The 22,488-nt window shown below is 33.5% G+C and overlaps 1 protein-coding gene across 3 annotated transcripts in view; it reads right to left on the bottom strand.

The window, feature by feature from the left end:
* Nucleotides 1-22,488, bottom strand: part of Prmt3 (protein arginine methyltransferase 3) — a 122,150-nt gene that overhangs the window by 26,968 nt on the left and 72,694 nt on the right. For 2 of the 3 annotated variants that reach the window (XM_048788491.1, XM_015477707.2), the window contains exons 10-12: nucleotides 22,304-22,382; nucleotides 11,192-11,379; nucleotides 8,895-8,981 (exon numbers count right to left, since the gene is read on the bottom strand). In XM_048788491.1, coding sequence (XP_048644448.1) covers nucleotides 8,895-8,981; nucleotides 11,192-11,379; nucleotides 22,304-22,382 — 354 coding nt within the window. The remainder of the gene's footprint in view (nucleotides 1-8,894; nucleotides 8,982-11,191; nucleotides 11,380-22,303; nucleotides 22,383-22,488) is intronic. The other variant, XM_048788490.1, reaches the window with a different exon arrangement.

Below are 22,488 nucleotides of genomic sequence, written 5' to 3'. Positions count from 1 at the left end.
ATTTATGCTTCTGAGATAAACAAAACTAAAGTTTAGAGAAGTTAAATACATCATCTAAAATCATGCTGGTAAACTCAGGTCCTGTGGGTCTGCTTTTATCTACAGAGATAAATTACCACTGTAAATTTTCCTCTTCAACTTTATTTTCATCTGTTTAAACGGGAAGGGCTTTTAGAAAACTTCTTTTCATTTCAAGATTGTTTTTTTCTCTTTTAGTTTTCTTGAAAACAAACAAACAAAAAAAAGATGGACTGACTCATTTTGGCAAATGTAAAATACATTCTGACCTAACTGGCATATATGACAAAAATTTATTTTTCCAATTCTCAACTCATTTTTGCATGAGGACTGATCCTTCCTGTCAACACATATATCAGAGGGCTGGAAACATTGGGTATTTGGGGATTTTCAGAAGATTTGAACGTCAATATACACAATGGTTTCTGTCAGGACATGGTCAAAAGAAATTTGACCTGGGAAGATTGATTCCTTATAGATCACTACTCCAGGAATGACTACTCAAATCAAAGAGGAAAATACCTGGTCAAACTCATTTATCATCACAAACTAATGATGCTAACTGGCAGTCTCTGATAAGTCTAGGGAGAGCTCCCAGCATCTGTAATCAAGAGTCCACTATTATTGATTATGTAATAAAAAGCCATTTTTATGCTTCTTTCTATGCTTGAGTTGGATGTTTAGTCCAGCTTTAGTGTCATTGTTTCTTTTAAAACTAAGACACTGCTGATCTCAAGCAAAATCCTCTACCTATCTGGTGAGCATGATGTAAAACTTAAGAATTTCAAGACTACACTCAAGTTGCTTCAGAACAACTTGATTCAAATACTGTTAAAACTCAATCTGGAGACTTTAGAATTGGTGTGAGCAAATTTGTTATTAAAAAAAAAAAAAAAAGGCAGCTTCAGAGGCATTATCTATATCATGGCTTTCAAAGTAGGACCAGGTACGTGAATCTCTATGAACAAGTTATTTTTCTTGACTTCAGTGGTCCTCATTTTGTGGACTTGGCATTCTTCTTCTTCTTCTTTAAATATCTGACCTATACTTTTTTTAATCTTTATTTTTATTTGTTTAATTTTTTTATGTGGTGCTGAGGATTGAACCCAGAACCTCACATGTGGGAGGCAAGCGCTTTACCACTGAGCTACAACCCCAGCCCCTGCATTCTTGATAAGTAGGAATAAATAATGATTCTTTCCATTACTGAATGAACAAAGACCTAAGTTAATACAGTGTAGAAGTATAATTGACTTTAATTTTTTTTTCTTATTGGTAGCTTCAAGGACAGAGTAGAGTATAAAAATTGAGAGGAGGGCTGAGGTTGTGGCTCAGCGGTAGAGCACTCACCTAGCATGTGAGAGGCCCTGGGTTTGATCCTCAGCACCCCGTAAAAATAAATAAAAATAAAGGTATTGTGTTCAACTACAACTAAAAAGCAAATATTAAAAACAAAAGAATAAGAAAATTTAAAAAATTGAAAGGAAAGTAAACATGAAGAATAGATAAAAGAAATGCAGATTTTAAAAAGGCTAAAATCCTCTACAACCAGGGACTGTTTAGAAGACTTTCCACTCTCTGGAACTGGAAAAATGAAGGATAAAAGAAGATAAAGTAGAAGTAAATTTTGTCAGAAATGCAATGGCACAAGTTCTCATTTCTTTGGTTGGGATCAGGATACAGGGGATGGTTTATAATAGAGAGCTATGTTGTATTAAAAATGTATACTTTAAAAGACCAGTTACATCACATGCAGTTAAACATATGATTTCTTTCTCTTTATATATTTATATTCCCAATGCTTCACAGCTCTTGGCACATAACAGTACTCAGAGAACATTTCCTGAGAATAAATGAAGAGACAAGTGTTCTTGCTATCATTTAAGCCCAACTATAAAGGTTTGGGGCTCAAGAAGAGTAGACATGAAGACCATGCTCTAGGGCATATAGTCATTTGCACAAGGAAAAAGCTGAAACCAACTGTGGAGGTGAAATCACATCATTAGAAATGCTCTCCCTCAGACATAAAATTTACTTAATGAAGCCTTTTAAAATTTATGCCAGATGTCCCACTAAAATCTCTGATGCAAGTTCAAGACAAATCTTACTAATTCTAAGCAGCGCAGATGTGTCTTAATAATTAGTTTCTTTAGCTGATTAGCTTTGCAAGGTCAAAGTTAGGTCAATTTACACCAAAAAGTATGTGGAGCTGATTTAACACCCAGGAATGAGTTTGGAATTAGTAGGTTTCTACTGTCAAGAAGTTTTTCAAGTCTTGAAAGAAGATTTAAAAGAACCCAACTGCAAAGATACAGGCTCATCTTTAAGTCATTAAATTAAAAGCTTAAATAAAAAGATGAAAAAGTACTATAACTAAGAACTATGGGTAAACATTTTAAAGTTTCTTTTCATAGCAACTGCACTAGTTTTAAAAAACTGTAACTCAAAGACCTGTTTTGACTCTGTCCAAAGTTAAATACTGGTGCCTTTTAAATCTTTCTATTTATCAAATAAATTATTAAAATAAAAGAACTGAATTGAGAACTAACAGTGTATTTTTAGTTCTCTGACTTTTGTTTACTTTCATTTATTTTTCTTAACTTTAAAAAGTCCTAAACAGGCAGGCCCAGATTGATTGTTCGGATTGAATTTTAGAAACAAGTCCCTGAATAAATTCTTTTTAAATTAGGATACAGAGGGTCACAAAAGACCTTTACTCTGATGTAACCAAACAACAATAACCAAAATTAAAAAAAAAAAAAACAACCAAAAAACCCTACAAAAACTAGATATACTTAACAATCATGTTTTTCATTAAAAAGACAGAAGATCTTTGAAGGCTAAGAAGTCTAAATGTACTACTTCCATGAGGTGTGTTGAGGTGTTTCTTTGTTGTACAGAAACATAGAGTGGCTTTCATATATGAAGACAAATGCTGGGGCCATGGGGTGGTGGGAGGGTTGATGGCAGGTGGAGAGAGTGGATAAATGGCAATAATGCTCAGAAACAGGGACTCTGCAGAAATGAGATGCCAGCCAACTTTCAATAGATAGGTCTGGGTATTTAAGTACATTGGAATTTGGGGAATCCCCAAAGGCAGACCAAGTCACCTGTGCAAACCAACTCTCCCTCATGTTACTCATGAAGACACAAAGACACGGATGGAGTTAAGATTGTGCTACAAAGCAGGAAGAGAGGGAGGTTTTCTGGTGGTGCTTGGATCTCAAGCCCAAACCACCTGTAACCACACAGGTCATTGTCACCACTTCAGAAATTCACTCTTCCTCTGTTATTCTAGAAACTCTTGCCCATAAAAATGAGGTATTTGTTTCAAGTGTCTCAAGAAAACCCATTTATCTGAACAATGGACTTAACTAACCCTTGCTTGGAGGGGACAAAACAAACAAAACACTCAAGAAGAGAGGGGCTGTCCTGAGCTCAAAACAGTGGAAGTTAACTGAAATGACACCCAGTCCTGGCTCAGCTCAACTCGAGATCAGCCCTCATCCTAGCAATCAAGGGGACAATATTAATCACTTTGGTTTACACTGGTTCTTTTATATAAGGTACAGCATTAAATATAAACTTAGAAAGAATGAGAATAAACTAGAAGCTATGACCCATATCAAAAGGAAAAAAACAAAAACAAAACAGAATTACAAATGGCTCAGGGAATTAGCAAACAGACCTTAAAAATGATTACAAATACGTTAAGAAATTGGATAAAAAGATAGATTAAATAGGTTAGAGAGATAAAGGTCTTAATCATATAAATAGGAATTCAAGAACTAAAAGCCAAGATAACTGAAATGACAATACTGACTAATGCAGAACAACGAAAAGCATAAAGAAAGGAAATGATTAATGAATTTAATTACCTACAATTTTTCCTCTAGACAATACATGTCTATCAAACATATGTGCCTTTTCAGGACACAAAATAGGTTTTGTTTGTTTTTGTACACACATTATAGACCTAGCATTTAATATTTGCTTAATAAATGGAAATTTCTGTTAATATATATTAACAGAAATTAACAGTATTAATATGTATTCTTACTATGTGAACATTTAAAAAATTATGATTAAGAAAATCAAATTTGTCTTCTATGCCAACATTCAGATATTAAGTTTTGTAAAATACAAAATAAAGGATTTTTTTTTAAGATCGTAAGTAAAAATATAAAAGAAGTTTTATTTCTTATTTAATCCTCTTTAACAACTGTAGTAAAAGAAAAATATCTAGGACAAATGGCATTCTTGTTAAATAATGTTACAAAATATTAAGAAGGGCTGGGGGGATTTAGCTCAGTGGTCAAGTGCCCCTGGTTTCAATCCCCAGTATTGGAAAACAAGAAACATATTAAGGAAATTTGGTATAAACTGAATTGTTGTATAGTCATTATTTTAGTGCATGCTAACAGAAATGCAGGATAAAAGAGAAATATGCTACATATGCTAAAATTGAGATACAAAAATGATTATGAAATTATAGAAATAAAACACTCTACATCTAAAAGATAATACTCCTGTTAGATATAATGTGGTAAAACCATCTTAAATATTTTCATTTTCAAAGTAAAAAACTTGTTTGTTAAAAGTCACTTAATGTGTACCTAGGATTATGAAAGGATGCTTTTCTATGCTAGTGAGGAGGTTATAGATAGATGCCAATATAAATGTGGCCGGCCCATTATGTGATTACACAAATAAAAATAAAATCCGAACTCACAAGAATAAAATATAATGGTTTTAAATTTTATAGTTTGTTAATGAAAAATTTGTCCTGAGGTTTAAGTATAAGTGTGTGTATAAGTAGTGGGGAGACCACAATGAAAACACGTTTTTCTACCGGCAGTTCTGATAACTTGCGAAGCTATCTAAAAGCACTATCAGTCTATAGCACACATGCATTGAGATTAAATCCAATGGGGGCGTTTTAGCATCTTGTTACTTTAAAAAATCTAATTTCCTTCAATTTTTTAATCAGGCCACAAATTTAGAATCTCATTAAGAAATAAATGGTTATGCATATATTTAAAATGGGCTTCACTACTCAGAAATTGTCCATCTTAATTTGTGATAAGTGCATTTTCCTCAAGAAGAGAAAAAGCATTTAGTGTATCTGAAGGTTTGTATTTAAGAGTGAAAACAGAAGTATCTGGCTTTGTACTGCTATCTAAAAAAAAAAAAAAAAAAGCAAAATCTCTTCTTCCTACTCCCCAAAGTCACTTTTCCAGCCAGGCATATTACCAGGTAATATTATTTTTTAATTTTTCCATACTGTCATTAATTCTCCTGATAGAAAAGGGGAAAAACAGAGGAAGTTCCAATAAGGTACTCATCCTTTTTAATCTTTGTTATAAGATTCTGTCCTCCTAAGTAGGGTGACTGATCAATCTATTAAACAGTAGCCTAGAGACCATGTCTGTGTGATAGCTCTGGGTGGATGGTGGAGGGAGCATAATGACCTGGCCCACTCCAAAGAACAAGAGAGGTGGAGTAGATATGGATGGTTAGTTAGAACTCACAAATAATAAAAACATTAGATGACAAAATCTTGCTCATCTCAGTGTAAACATGCTAGGAAGGAAAGGTTTCCAAGAAATGTAGATGCTTAACCCAAAAAATAAAAAGAAAAAAAAATTCAAAGTTCTACTTTTTATCTGCAGCAAAAAAGGTAAGATATGTAACTTAGTTCATCCAACCAGTCTGTCAGTTTTGCTCTGAGGAAAACTGCATTTTCATTACAGGCTCTCTTTCCCTCCTAATAATTGCTACTGGTTAAAAATTAGAACTATCATAAATTTGCTTCATATGCAACAGGTTTAAGATCTGTTTAAAATGCATTATGTAGTCTAGTTTCTTCTATATCTGGACTATCTTATCTACAAGGTTTCTCTCTGTATAATCCCACAGAGGTGGCCTTTGGGACCAGCGAAGAGTAAGGACATTATTTTTTCTTTTGGTACCAGGGATTGAACACAGGGGCACTCAACCACTGAGCCACATGCCAGGCCTATCTTTTAATTTTTTTTTTTTTTTTTTAATTTTGAGACAGAACCTCGCCAAGTTCCTGAGGCTGGCTTTGAACTTGCAATCCTCCTGCCTCAGCCTCCAAGAGCCACCAGGATTTACAGGTGTATGCCACCACACACAGAACAACATATTTCACAAGTAAAACATTATTTTTATCTTCATCAATAAAATAGGAATATCAGTATTTCAAATGACAATGAGTAATAGAAATAAATGAAAGAATGCTTTTAAAACGATGAACTGACAATCAAAATTTTAGCAACTGTTAAGTATTATCACAGGAAGACAATTTTTATCAACTAATTATTTGACAGAATAATCCTGGAAGAGTTAGATCAATGCTACATTCTAATCTCTATCTTTAGTACTTGGCATGTACCTAATAAACATGGTTTGTAACAATAAATCACCTATTGAGATGAGTTGTAGAACTATGTTATTCAGCAATGACCAGACAAATAAAATTCCACTCCAATCTATTTCTACTTTGAAACCCCAAACCCTCCTCATTTCCAAATAGTTATATAAAACTATTCAAGTAATGTTGAGAATAAAATATACAAATCTAAGGTTGCTTTATATAATAGGTTTTTCAAATTCATTTTCTTATGTAACTCTGTATAAGAACAAATTCAAGCACTTTTTATACACTGCATTTCAATACTAAAATTATGATTACAACCTTTCAATTAAATAAACTTTACCCATTTTTTCCTTGTAGTTTACTCTATTAAGTATACAGAATAAAATGAAGAAGGAAAGATAGAGTACAAGAAGCTTAGTTTTAACTTTATCTGAAATAAAAGGAAGTAGAAAATAACTCTATAAATGTGCTATGAAATTCTTTTATACATAAATTACCATAGCTAAAACTACTTTCCAAAATTTACTCATATGGTTTCACATGGCCTAGATCTAGCCAAGCAATGAATGAAATTCCTTCTAAATGAAAACAGGAATTGGGCAAGGTGGGCTGGGCAGGGGGCAGGGAATAGTATGTTAGAGAAGGGTTTGTGCATCTGGGGTTTTCAGTGGTGGCCAACACTCATAGAATGGACCAGGGGCATTAGGGCTAAATGGGGTCTGTAGTGACAGAGCTACTCTTCTCTTTACAATAGAAGCAGCTTTGTGACAGGCCAGTTCTAATCTATGGTTCTAGGAGCTGTTTCTAGAAGTTCAAAATACTTCTAAAGTTTGTTCCTTTAGCCTTCCCCGTATGTCTGAGAATTATTTTATTCCCCTATATAAAACATTTTCAGTTTAAACTAGCTGATTCAGATTCTGTTGTCTGAAACTAAAAACTGAACTAGAGTTCAGAAGTAACGTTACAAAAGTAATATTTATATAAAGTTCATCAAGACAGAATTACTACTGCCATTTTTCAAAGTTCAAAAAAGTACAACTAGAAACAATACCATTTTTGATATCTTCACTAACGTTTTATATCTATTCTTTTTTATGTGAAGATCAATGAAAATAGAGTTGAAATATTATGAATACTGGAATTATGACAATTTCTAGGAATTCCTTTATACATGCATCTTTGCTGATCAAGATGGTCTTTTTTTCAAAATCTCAAGGATTACTAATATCAAAACAAAGAGGCAATATAGAAGTAAAAACCTTTAGTCTATAATTTCAATTATTAAAAAGCACAATTAGAATATCTGTAGGAAATGAGAAGCAAATTTTATTCTCTCCAATGGGTGTTCCAAAGTCACAAATCTGGAATCTAGATATTGTCCTTATAAACATTATAAAACCAACTTCAATTAAGAGAAAAGCAATTTCCTCAAAATTCTGGAGCACATTTGTGTGTTATGCTCATTTGGAAATAAAATAATTATTGAATCAAAATTAACTGAAATAAATTTTAAGGAACCATAAAATCTTCTGAATGTTAACCTGACCTAAATGTTTAAAAGAATCAGGTTGAAGACAACATCCATCTGTTTCACATTATAGTTTCTCACAATAATTTTTCAATAAAAATTCTAACTTTTGAAGATGAGATCACAAATTTTAAAATTGTAGTTATTTTAAAAATAATATAAATATTCAAAGAACTACCACTTATATAAATTCATACTTTAAGGTCCCCTTTTATTAACATTTCTGAGTCTTCTGATAGATTATCTTAAAGTTATAAACATTTAGAAATTAAGGGAGGAAAAGTAATAGATTATAAAAACATAATATTTCTGGCTTCACTGATCTCACTAGTCTGTATAACTAGTCATCAAGATAGAATTACTGCCAATTTTCTTAAAGCGGTTGATAGTCTGAGGTACAGATTATAGAACAGAGATTACTTGAACAAAGAAATCAATAAGTAGAAGAACCAAATGTGAATCCAGAGCTGCCCACCTTTTCTACAATTCAGAGTTTTTCTATTACACAAGACTAATTTCTGAAGAAAGATAAATCAATGCCAGATCTTTATTTATTTTTCATATAATAATATAAAATATTCTACGAATATCTAAATTAAGCGCCATTACTGGGAGGATAAAAGCGCATTAGGATATGAGCTTTTATCTTTGAAGATAAAACTGAATTATCTCAATTAATTATAAGATAGGTAATAATGAACAACATATGAAGAAAAATCATTATGTAAACATCGTTTCCTAATACTTTTCTGTTAAACTAAACTAACTTTCCTGAAGTCTGTTCACCTATTAAACCAGATCTGTTCAATGGCCCAGCAAAGGCAAAAATCGACTGTCAAAGGCAATAGTCGTTTTCATTTATCACAAGCCTAATAATTAATTCATTAGCCTGCCAATCAACTGCACTGCTAGTGAAATCTGTGAAAGGAGAAATGAATAGCTTACCGTGCACAAAGATGTCTTTGTGATTTTCAGAGTAAAATCAGAAGAAAACTCCAAATCTGTGATAGATGTTGTATGGCAATCTATATGCTACCCATTAAAAGGAAGAGAAGGGAAGAGATTGGTAAAGATAGGGGGAAAAAAACCCCAAAATCCCAGATAAATACTGCCTCTATTTTTTTTAATGCTAAAAAAGCATTATTATAAAGCAATGATGAAAAACTTTGGTCATTTACACACTATTTTGGGGATTATTTCCAAATTGAAGGGTTGCTAAGTGTATTATCATTTAGTTAATTTTTCTTTAAATCACATTAGTATCTTCTTTAGTCTTCTTGTAAGCAATGACATACATAAAATTATAGCTTTGATCTGCTAGTTTTCCTAAAACACTAAAATATTTTCAAATAAAAAACACTTTTGTGTGTTTCACCTAAAATCATTTTGTATGCACATGCCACATTTGCTATAAATTATGTGATAACAGTCAATATTTTTAGAGGAAATGGCAATTTGAAATCACATGCTAATCAAAGAAAAAAGTTTCCACATTCATTTCTGTCAATGCATTTAAAGATAAGTTTATTAGATATTAAAAACAAACCATGATTTCAAATCAAACAGCAAAACTATGAAGATTCACCTCAGCTAAATATCTTTATTTTCACATTCTGCCCTGGTGCAAGTTCTTCTTCACCTCATTTAGGAGATGGGATGCAATCACCTTTCAGCAATCTCACCAGAAATATGCTGTAAAGGCTGTCATCAGTTTGTTTACCATGAATACATTATGACCCAGTGAATGCAATTCACGTAACTATATATCTAAGGCATTACTCAATTTAAAGCAGTCTGAGAAAAAATTTTAAATGTTACAATGTGGGTTGCTTTTTAATTTGTAAGAGGGCTTAGGAATACAGAACAAATGGTATTACTTAAAAGCCTAATTTTTTTTTTTAAAAAAGGCATGCATATTTATTAAATACCTTTGTTTCTCAGTTCTGAATTTTCTATTTCAAGTATTTATGCATAGCAGTCTCAAGGGTAAGCAAGATGACTAAGCAGAGAAATTAGCACTTCTCTTCTCAACTCTTCTTTCTGCTCTATGTAAGGCTGAATGGGCTATGGATATGCCTTCTCTGAGCCAAGTTTCAAATAAATCCTTTACTGTCAGTATACCAGAGCACTCAACAGTCCTACAATCATCAAGCAGAAAGTAGATTTTTTTTCCTTAAAAGCTGAATGTAATTTCTATCAGTTTGTTTTTGTTGAGAAATTTCATGTTTATTATTGTATGCTAATTATAATATTTATCCATTTAAGGAATTTAATAAACATTTGTTGACTACCTACTTCATGTAGACAATAATTATTGATGCTATGAAAGTAATAATGTGACTTAAACAAGGAGACAATATTCTAAAACTAATGTTGAACAAACCCTATATATCTCACTATCTAGTTGAAAACCAATTAAGAAAATCAGTATAATTTTTCACTGAAAAGTTATTAGTGAACTCAGATAAACTCAACATTGAAAAATTCACAATAAAACCAGAGATTAACATGGTAAAAAATAATAGAAAATAAAAGAAATTAGCTGAGAAATTTCAAAATAGTAGGGCTTTAGTTCCAGGGAAAATTCACTATAATTACTTATTCTAATTTTTCCCAGCCTTTTTAGAGTAAGAAGTTAAATTATGTGGAATATATGGTATGAATCAATAAGTGTTAGAATGAAGCCAGGAGGTGGTAGTGAAGCAGAAATGACAATATAATAGGACTTTTTGCCTTCACTAAGTTAAATAAATGTAAATTATTCAAACAGTTAGATTTGAAGGATTATAAAACCGAGTAAAAGAAATTTAAGTGTATAAGGAGAAGTGATTCCAAAGGTATGATTGAGCCAACTGGCAAATATTATGACCACAAGTCTGTTTTCAAGGTCCACATACACAATGAATATACAGTTAGTTCTCTGTATAGTGGTCCCACATCTTTGGATTCAACTTGGACTGAAAGTATTTGGGAAAAAATGGCAACTGTACTGAACGTGTACACTTTTTTTTCCCTTTCATGTCATTATTCCCTAAATGAGACAATTTCAAGTATATGAAAGGATACACATATGCCAATACCACACCATTTTATATAGAAACTTGAGCACTTGAGTTTGGTATCCATTGGGGGTCCTGGAACTAATCCTTCACAGATATAGAGGGATGACTACATTGATTTCAAACAATGAGCTAAGGAAAAAGGTAACACTATTATTAAAAAAAATTTGGGAAAACACTTACCTTAATACCACAAGGATCTGAAATAAGAGACTTCGGATCTAAAACTTCCACCACAGCTTCTGGAATAACTGCCTTCTTCATGCAGGACATGTTGAAGCCATATACGTCATCCCAGAAAGCAATTCTCTCCGCATGTTTATTCACATCACTCACTGCTACAAGGCTGATAGTGCAAATGTCAGGATAAACTGTAACCAACAGAATGCCCAATAATGTAGCATCATCTCCTTTTATAAGAAATATAATTCTTAAAAGCCTCAACGTAAATACTGACTGCATCAGTATTGATTACTAGCAATGAGAGATTAATGAACATATGAACCAGGGAAAACAACCAAGTTCCCTTTTGCAGTCTCTTAAAAAGATACCTATTATCATGATAGTAAAATTAAAATGAGGGTTTCAATGACAGATTCCTATTAAATTAAACTGGCATGATATAATTCATTGACCCCCCCCAACTAGAAGAACTTAATTTAAACCAACATAAAAAATGTACTAAATCTTTAATTCATTGATTACTCTAAAATATGCAGAAAGAGAGAAATCATTTAAAAAGAAATGTAGCCTGTAAAAAAAAATCAAGTAATGTAACTTTACAGTTATGTAGACCAGTTATATTACCCTCTTTTATTTAATATAAAAGGAAATGTTTATAAGCATTAAAGTATGTGCTGGACATATGTGCCACACTGAGTACATGGCCCTACTTCAAGAAAAAGCAAAATCAGCTAATTCTTACTTGCCTGGAGGAGAGAAATGGTTCTTACACAAGAACTGAAGCTCAGGTTAGGAATGGAGAGTGAAAGTGTTCTAGGCCAAGTGAGCAGTGTACACCAAGGGTAACAATTAGTAGATGGTTTGGCCTGTACACTACTCAACGAGAGAGAAACACTGAGGTCCAAAGTTAGAAAGGTGCCTGAGTAAACCACATTAGTAAACTGGATTTTCTGCTAATAATAGTAATCCAGTGAAATATTTCACATAGGGAAGCAACAGGATCAAATTTTGGTTTTAGAAACCACATAGAATGCAATGTGAAGAATAAATGGGAGAAAGATTAAAATAGACACATTAAGAAATGGTTTTAAGGGGCTGGGGTTGTGGTTCAGCAGTAGAGCATTCACCTAGCGTGTGCGAGGCCCTAGGTTCAATCCTCAGCACCACACATAAATAAATAAAATAAAGGTATTAAAAAAAAGAAATGGTTTTAATAATCCAGGTGATCGAACTAGGGTTATGGGTAAGGGACTGGAAAGGAGAAAAAGTCTATTTAGGAGGCAGAACTCATGGGATTTTGAGACTACCTGTGGAGGTAAGGAAGAGTTAATGAGGCAATGAGCCAGATATGGACAGCCCTGATGTAGATGAGGGAGAAATGGATGATGGGGTTGTTACCAGGCCTACCATACTGTACTACTTCAGGAAGTACCAGTCATACTGTACTTATGGAAACTAAATAGCCTACAGTTACACAGTTCAGAGATGCAAGTAAACAGTTCCAAAATCCTTCTATATTATTAAAAATCAGAGCAGGATGTTTTAATGTCATGTATCTTGATCAGGTTTGGCAAACTACAGCCCATGGGTGAAATCCAATCTATTGTTTTTGTAAATAAAGTCTAATTAGAACACCACATTTGCTTACATATTATTTGAGATCGTGATATGCTGTAGTAGCAGAAACGACTAGCTGGCGCAGGGACCATACTGCAAAGAACTGAAAATATTTACTACCTACCTGGTCTTTTACAGAAAGTTTGCCAATCTTTTGCTCTATATCAAACAATGTTATGTAGTAGTAATACCACTTAGAAATAAAGATCATTTTTTCACAAGGAGAAATTACAACTCATGAAAAGTAATAAAACAGCTTTGAAACTATGTTGGTAATAAGAAGAAATAAACTAAAAAGTAATATGAATTTACTTTTTCTAGTGTTGAGGTATACTCTTCCAGTAATTATATTTCACAAAGGTAACAAAATTAATTTTTGTATTTTAGAATGTAGAAATGAAATTATTTTAGCTCTCAATAAGATCTATGAATATTCATGAAGGATTTATAATCAGTGTTATAGGTCAATTTGGTCCTAAATCTACCTCTACACAGCTGCCTAATTTTGGGCCACCTGCCAGAACACTGACTAACCCTTTACCTTCACATTCTGACACATTTGTCATTTGATTTTTGTTGGATAGAAGCTATAATTGAATAATTATTCCTGTTTGTTGGTAAAATTAACAAAGCACTGATTGGACAAAAGCACCTTCTTAACAGACCATTTATAAATTCATGGCTTTGACATCTGTGTCCTTCTCGATTCACTGCCCAGAGTTCATTTGTCACTAGAACAGCTTACACAGTGAATAAAGATGGGAAATTCTTTATCCCTTAGAAATGCCCACAAACTTTTGGACACCAAAGGATAAGACTGAGATGCGTAAGAACACAATTCCTAGTAAACACTACTGTCACTGCTTGCACATAAACAACCAGAGTAAAATGGTTTAGAACAAAAGGAGACAGTATGTCCAAATAAACTGTGCTTCTCATAATATATGGGAAAGATACACAGAAAGATTTTAGTGAAGTAATTATAGCAAAATACTTGATATGCATAAAAGGAAATGTACTATAGTAACCCCAATTGGCAGATATTTTGGGAGTCAAATTAGCTTAAATAATCAATTTCTAGTTTATAAAATAAGGATATCTTAAATTGGATACCTATCCATCATCAACTTATAATGACTAGGCCTCTAAAATTTAGTAAACTAACATGTACCTGCAATATACTTTGAAAAAATTATGTACTGAAAAGAAGTAGAAAGTGATACTATTTCAGTATCACTGAAAAAAACCAAAATAATAGATATGAACATAGATCTAATGATGAGGAAGTACAGGGTGAATTACAGAAACACTAAATGAAGCTTTTAAGTTTTATACACTATTGTCAAAGGCTGCTTATATTTGAGATAATCCATGTAACAGCATAGATAATGTGAACTGCTATAGAAAAGCCACATAATTCAGGAACACAATTAACATTTATCAAGCAACTATTTTTTGGTCAAGCATCTCATTTAGATTTTTGAATGATTTCTTGAAGCTCGATTACAATTTTCATTTTTCCAGATAAGGAGACTAACATTCAAAGAAGTAACTTGCCCAAATGACTAGTCTTAATCAGCGAACATGATAACTGATCAACTAATGAAGCAGAGATTCAATTTAAGGTTTAATCTAAATACTTTCCAGTTCTATTTTATGCTTTTGAAGTGAAAGAGAGGGAAAGAAGGTATCCTTATTCTAAGATAAATGGGCATTTGTTGGAAAAGAGAGAGGGAGAACAAAATGGATTGAGAAAGACTGATAATTAATGAAATTCAGGAAAATAGTAATGTTCAGTTTTAGATATTTGACGCTGGGTGAAGGGATGAGATGACAGGGCAAAACGAAACAGGGGAAAGGAAAGTATTCAAGCAGAAATGAGGAAGAGTTCAGTGTATGGCTTAGTTTTCCAAGCAGAGAGGGGAAAAAGTAAGGAAAGTAAACTTGCAAGTCTGAAATTTGTAACAGAGGCAGTTTCTTATCAGCATAGATCAGATTTTCAAAAGCCAATTCCAATGCAAACTCTTAGAGGCAGAACTATCAGTGCCACTCTATTTTGCAACCCTGTCTAAACAGTTTGTGTAATCCTTTACTCTATGAGGCAGTGCCTGCTTCTTCTGTGGAAGAAGAAAATGACAAACTTGGTTTCTTTCCCTTCTGCATTGTTTAGGTTTGATCACAGTTGGTGTGATCAGCAGTGTAATCTGTCATCGAGTGCCTAGCATTAAGGTAATGGTATCACTTCTCAAGAAGTCCCATAATGTAATTTTGAACTTTGTTGCTGGGCTGCATAACCTTTTAGCCTGGTTTTCCAGTTCTCATAGATATTTTATACCTACTCTTCTCTTTTAATAAATTATTTTTCTGTTACACACGGTAGATTTCTATTTTTTTGCAATAAGAACTCCAAATGATATAAAGAGAAACAAACATCTCAAATCTTAAGAATAGAACTCTTCTAGATTCCAGTTCAAAAGAGTGTGGCGTGGGACCTGAACATCTGTATTAAGAAAAAAAAAAAGTCCTCAGTGACTGCAATGGTCTCTGTCAAGATTGATTAAGAAATATGTCAGAAAATGTCTGCATTAGTACTTCCTTGTACTGGACAAATGACCATCAACTTCATATCTTGACAATTCTAACTCTAGGAAGATGTTTATAATGAAAGAGCACATAAGGGCTGGGGATGTGGCTCAAGCGGTAGCGCGCTTGCCTGGCATGCGTGCGGCCCAGGTTTGATCCTCAGCACCACATACAAACAAAGATGTTGTGTCCGCCGATAACTAAAAAATAAAATATGAAGAAAAAAAAAATAAATCTCATAAAAAAAAAAAAAAAAAGAAAGAGCACATAAGGCATTTGTGTTTAGTTATGTCTATGTGAGGGGCAAAAAAAAAAAAAACCTTTGGGTGTGCACATAATGAAAACAATATTCTTTTCCAGTAAAATGGACTAATACATGGATTAACAGGTTCCTAATTTTCTTTTGCAAAAATTAAGATTTTATACATTATTACTAGTTTTAAGGAGGTTTTAATGAAATGAATCATTTTCCATATGCTGTTTACAGAGTATTTCAGCTTGTTTCATTCCTGAATATGTCAACTTTGATTGTTTGATTAAGGTGAAGTTAATTAGGCTTCTACACTTCTACACTGAAATCAACTCTTCTCCCTTTTGTAATTTAGTAGATACTTTGTGGGGGAAGTTCTTTAAAAGCAGGGAAATACCTCATTCTTGTTGAAATTTTCAGAGTATTCAGTTAGTCATTTATGTCTGAATGGACTTAATGTTTCCTATGCTATTCAAAGAGTTGTAATAGGCCAAAAAATAGTTAAGAGTATAAAAGTTTAAATGGCAGAAGTAGAACTCTATTTGTAAATGACTTGTTTACACAGAAAATCCTAAGGCATTGATATAATCACTAGAAGGAACAAGTTAGCTCAGAAAGATCAGCCAATTGGAAAATAAATCTCAATAATTTCCATTTGTAAGAATGACAAAAGTTTTAAATACTCAAGAATAAGTTTAACAAAAGATATGTGATGCCCCTATACTAAAAATAATATAACAATGCAGGGAAAAATTAAGCTAGATTTTTAAAAATGAAAAAATATGAGTCTTCGGAGTTTAGAAGACTCAACACTGTTAAGATGCTGATCATTCCCAAATTGATCTATTCTTTTAACACAATTCCATTTTTGTGGGGGTGGGGGTACCTGGAATTGAACTCAGGGGCACTCAACCACTGAGCCACATCCCCAACCCTATTTTTTAAATTTTACTTAGAGACAGGGTCTCACTGAATTGCTTACTGCCTTGCCATTGCTGCTAGTGTCTTTGAACTCATGATCCTCCTGCCTTGGTCTCCCAAGCTGCTGGCATTACAGATGTGCACCACCGGGCACAACCCGATTCCTTCTTAATTCTTTTTTTTTTTTTTTTTAAAGCAGAAAACTGCCAGATTCTAATTTGTTTTTAAACAATCCTTCCATGACCAAACTGCTAAAGCCAAACTTATTTCAGAGGTTTCCTTACCATTTCTGTTTACTTTTTAATATAAATTTGAAAATCAGCCTATTTAAAAAATTGTTCATAGAAATTGCATTACAGTTTTAGAAACGTCATCCTATAAAAATTTTGAACATTTAAATACTAGGGAAAATATCATTAATTCTCATATACTTACCACCTACCTTTAACAATTGTATTACTTTTGGATTCCCTTATATTTTAAATTAATTTTGGGAGACTGGACATCTTTATGGCATTGTCTCTCTATCCAATAATATGGTATCTCTTTTCATTTATTTAAATATTCTTCATGGGTCATTCATTCAGTACTAAGCTTTTCTGCATATAAATCTTATTTTTCAGCAATATTGAGGACCAAATATTCAATCCTGAATATCTTTATCCATTTAATTTCTCTAAATTATTTTTCAAGTCTGGCCTCTATAAAGTACACGAAACTGGGCATTCTTTTGTAATTTCAATGTAAAAAAAATTCTTTTTTTTGGTGAGTGCAAGTGTGCCATCCTTGCACAGAGACATGCTAATAATCTCTTTTGCATCAGTCTAATTTTAGTATCCTTTTTCTTTTAATAGCTATTTGGATTTATTCCTTTGTTCATGACTACCATTTTCTAATCTTTTTTTTTTTTTTTGGCAGTGCTGAGGAAATGAACCCAGTATCAATCATGCTAGGTAAGCATGTACACTGCTTTGTACATGTCCTTTCCCTGTGTACTATTCATTACATATAGGAAGTTATTTTTGTTCTAGTAGCTTACTTTATAATTATAAACTTACATTACATCTTTAGTTCTCTCTCTATATATCACTATTTACTATTCTCCTACCATGAATAATAATAAAAATAGTATATTTCATTTTCATTTTAACACCCAATTACTATTTTTTTTATAGTTTACAAAATTGTACTAATGATACAACAACCAATACAGAAGGTTGGCATAGAGTTAGTAAATACTATGAACTGCTTTTCAGAAAAGTTAGGAATCAAATGCCATAATTTATTTCACCTGAAGGAGGTAGGAACTACCAGTCTGTTTATTTTTTAAAGATTTTTTTAAAAAGATGGACACAATATCTTTATTTATTTTTATGTGGTGCTGAGGATCGAACCCGGTGCCTCACATGTGCGAGGCAAGCGCTCTACCACTGAGCGTTATATAACCCCAGACCCCCAGTTTATTTTTTTTTAAGTCACTTTTTAAAAAACACGCAGCAAAACTAATTCTTTGGCATATACACATTCATAAATACATATAGCTTGTTTAATTACCATCATAACCTGTCACTCAAAAGACAAAGCACTGGCATTATAAACACTTCCTCCCACCTGCCTCCTTCATTCCCTTTCTAATTTTTGTGAGATGTGGTATTTGAGGCTGTTAGGGTGTTAAATATTCACATTCTATGTTGTCATCCTAAAATATACATTTGTTTTAGTTTCAATTCTAGATGTAAAAGTACCATTGGTCACAATCAAACATTTTTCCTGTTTTGTGGTACTTGAGATTGAACCCAGGAGAACTTTACCACTGAGCTACATTTCCAGCAAGCCTCCATAGCACTGTGCCTCCCCACTCCCTTTTTTAATTTTTTGAGGCAGGGTCTTACTAAGTTGCTGAGGCTAGCTGGAACTTGTGATCCTCCTGCCTCAGCCTCCTGACTCACTGGAATTATAGGCATGTTCCACTATGTCTGGCTAATTTTCCTGCCTAGCTTTCAGTTGGATTAATGTAAAATACTACAATTTCTGACATATATTTAACGATTAGCAAATTTAAGGAAAAAATACAAGAAGCAGACTTTAGTAAACTTGCTATCATCGAGTTTCCAAAATTATTATTAGTAACAGTAGTAAATGACTACATTCTCTAAAGTGCTATGGAATTTCTTGCTGATATCAGGGAAGAGGAGCTAAGTTTACTTTATACTTTTGATAAATATATATCACAAAAGGTAGCATTCTTATTTTTTTAAAAATCAAGAATATAAATTGTCTTTTGCCACCAAAAAAAAAATTAATGAGTGATTATGTTTATAAAGTCTTTACTCCATGCCTCTGTGTGTGTGTGTGTATGTGTGTGTGTGTGTGTGTTTGTATGGGTATAGAAAGAGAGAGAGAGAAAAAAGAGGGGGTATACCGACATAAATCGAACCTAAATGCTTGTAAAAGTAAATTATGGTCCCACATGTTTATATGGGCCTTCGATATTCTCTCTCTCTCAAAGTACAATCATTCTTTTTATAAAAATCTTTCCACTACTAATTTCTTAGTGAATCTTTCCTCCAAAAAAAAATAAAGAAAAACTTTGCAAAAAAAGAATGAGCATTTAAATGATGGTGATTCATCGAGACTTGTACAAAGAGGTTAAACCATTTCAAGTTACTCATTTCTGATTTCTCTTTTGTTAGCAAATAACATTCAACAATACTTTTCAAGCAGTTAAATGCCAACCTCGTCTAATATAGCTCCAGATCATCTTAACACTAATATTAGCTATAGAAAAATTAGAATGAACTAGACTCACAAGCCTCCTTTTCATCCCTCTGATAATGGGAAATAGCTCTGCCATGGTTCACATTGCTGTAGGTTCTTAATGAATTTCAACGAGAATTCAATTTAAATGCATTACATTGCTGTCAGTTCTTCAGTAAGATCAATGAATACCATTTGGGGGGGATGGAAACAGTTATCTGAATTTTCCCTAGAACTTCATAGCAAGAGTCAAATTAAACAAAAGCACTTTAGTAGGATATAACAAAATTAAGGTGAAAAGAACATGGATATTAGAGTCACGGAGTTCTGAGTTAAAAAGAATAAAAAAAAAAAAAAGACTTCGCCACCTAATATGTATTATCTAGGACACCTTTAGAGATTGTTTCTAAAATCCCGAAGGGCTGTTTGTGAGATTACATCTAATAACCTAAACAAAAGTATATTACTGGACAGCTGGTAAACAGATATTTTTTAATGTTTATTTTTAAAAAACCACTATAATTTTACAAATACATAGCCAATTTTTATAGAGTAAAATTATCTAAAAGTTCTAGTCACATTTATGGCAGAGATCAGGAACCTATCTTGATATAATTACAGAAAATGTGGTAAAATGGGTTTGTTGTGGAAATAAAAAGTCAACCAATTTAAATGGTATTATAAAAAGAAACCCATTGTTCTGGAGAATTTCTGTTACTTTTACCAAGTAATGTTTTGACAGTATTGATTTTTAACTATATCATAATTGCTCAAGCAATTTTGTAGTCTATTGATGGGCAGAAGGCTATAGTCAAGTGCTTTATCACTAGTTCAACATGTCCCTTTCCTATTACTTTCCGTTAACCATGCGTATGTGTGTGTGTTATTCGGGATGAAACCTAGAGTTTTGTGCATGCTAGCACCCTACTACTGGTCTATACCTCCAGCTCTATTTTTTACTGTAAGACAGGAACTTGGGGCCTAATCCCACGTGATGGAGATGAGGGCCTACTTTTTTTTCTATTAGACGTAGGGTCTATGATTTTATTCCTTGGTCCATGATCCATTTTGAGTTGAGTTTTGTGCATAGTGAGAGATACAAGTTTAATTTCATTTTGTTGCATATGGATTTCCAGTTTTCCCAGCACCATTTGTTGAAGAGGCTATCTTTTCTCCAATGCATGTTTTTCGTATCTTTGTCTAATATAAGATAATTGTAGTTTTGTGGGTTAGTCTCTGTGTCCTCTATTTGTACCATTGGTCTACCAGTCTGTTGGTGCCAATATCGTGATGTTTTTGTTACTACTGCTCTGTAGTATAGTTTATGGTCTGGTATAGTGATGCCACCTGCTTCACTCTTCCTGCTAAGGATTGCTGTAGATATTCTGGGTCTCTTCTTTTTCCAGATGAATTTCATGACTGCTTTTTCTATTTCTATGAGGAATGTCATTGGAATACATTAAATCTGTAGGGGTTCTGTTATTGTATGATCCTGGTTTGTTTGGGGCACTTTTCTCCCTTGTTTTTTCATGTTGTCTATGGGTCTTCCTTTCTTGCAATGTGGGTCTGAGATATTACAGTTTCTACCCTATATTCTTATAGTACCCATGCAGATTGTTTGTACTTCACCTTGATGTTGGTCTTCCAGACCCTGCTGGCGTCCATCCATGTATGCTACTTAGGTGGTGGCAACAATAGCAGAGGTAATTCAAGATAATAGTTGAGGTGCTCCAAGATGGAAGCAATGTCTTACAGATATGAGGCTGAAAGGGTGGGCCTCATACCCTCTTTGGGATGCCTGCTCTGAGATACAGCTGCTTCTAGGCCCTGTCTGTTGTCAAAAAGTTAGGGGCTATTGTGTGGGGAACGCTGTAATGATGACTGCAGTGTCCTAAGATGGAAGTTGGTTAGGCTTAGGCTCCCAGGGTTGGGGGGGGTGTGTGAACTTGGACCTACCCTGGACCTGGGTCCAGCGCAAGTCAGTGTGTGCCTGGGTTCCCACAGTGGTCAGAAGAGGGGGTCCTATGTTGGAGGCTGGGTGCTGGAGGCTGGGCTCCGGTGGGTGTCTGCAGGTGGAGGGATGGACCTGGGCCTACTGTGAGCAGGCCGGTGTGGGCAGATCTGGGCTGCTGATCTTGACGTCCTGAGGTAGTCTGCTGGTCGGAAGGGGTGGTCCTGTACCCGAGGCTAGGGTCCAGCAGGACACCCGCTGGAGGGGATAGATGAGGCCTACTGCGAGCCTGGATCCCAAATAGACTGGTGCGGGGTCAATTCAGTTTTAATGATTCAAACCAATGAAGATGTACACTGTTATGTGTTCTAGAAGCTATGGAGTCTGCTCAAGAGATGAAGATAAACAAAACATAATCCCTTCTCTTAAAGAAAACATTTGTTCAAGCAGAGGCCTGCAAAAACACAATCTTCTGTATGTGTAGAGTTACTATGAAAAATATTTTCTACAGACATGAAAGCCTTCCAAATGTATAGGGATTTATTTATATACTTATTGGATATGAGGTGTTTTAAAACTTATTAGAAACCAGTCACTATTTAAATGTTTTCATTAAATCGCAGAGAAGCAAGGCTGTGTATTTAGTGAAATCATGGAAATCTGACATTAAAATAAATAATCTCCAACTTTGTATGAAATATGCTATTGGAAAAAGGAACTTAATGACATGAAGATTAAAAATGTAAAGGCATTTCTACTAGATTTTGACTTGAATATTAAAAAACTCCCAGAACCTAGTCCTTATGTTTTAAAAACCATATAATAAAAAGTCTTCTTCAAAATACCATTAACTTGGAGTCCTGCATATCTTATATAATGTTCTACTTCAACAATATCTTAACACTTCTAATGGAAATATCTTTCATCTCTACTGGGAACTTTCTCAGCCAGGCATAGTTTATTTGAAATTCAAAGGTTCATTTGGTTCTACTAGACTAAACTTAGATTATTAAAACTGAAATTTTATACTCACCCGATCCTCCTTTTGCCAAGTATTTGTTCTTTGCATGAAGGACAGAATCCAACATAGATTCAAAAAGAAGAAAATAGCCCTGCATGAAACAGGAAAAGATGGACTTTAGAAATAGATAGTATCCTCTTAAATTGATCAATTCAAATATCTGGATTACTCTTAAAAAAAAAAAAAAAAAAAAAAAA

The sequence above is a fragment of the Marmota marmota genome, unplaced genomic scaffold, assembly GCF_001458135.2.
Source record: "Marmota marmota marmota unplaced genomic scaffold, marMar, whole genome shotgun sequence".
In the NCBI taxonomy this organism is placed as follows: domain Eukaryota; kingdom Metazoa; phylum Chordata; class Mammalia; order Rodentia; family Sciuridae; genus Marmota; species Marmota marmota.
This window is presented reverse-complemented; position numbering and strand designations above follow the sequence as displayed.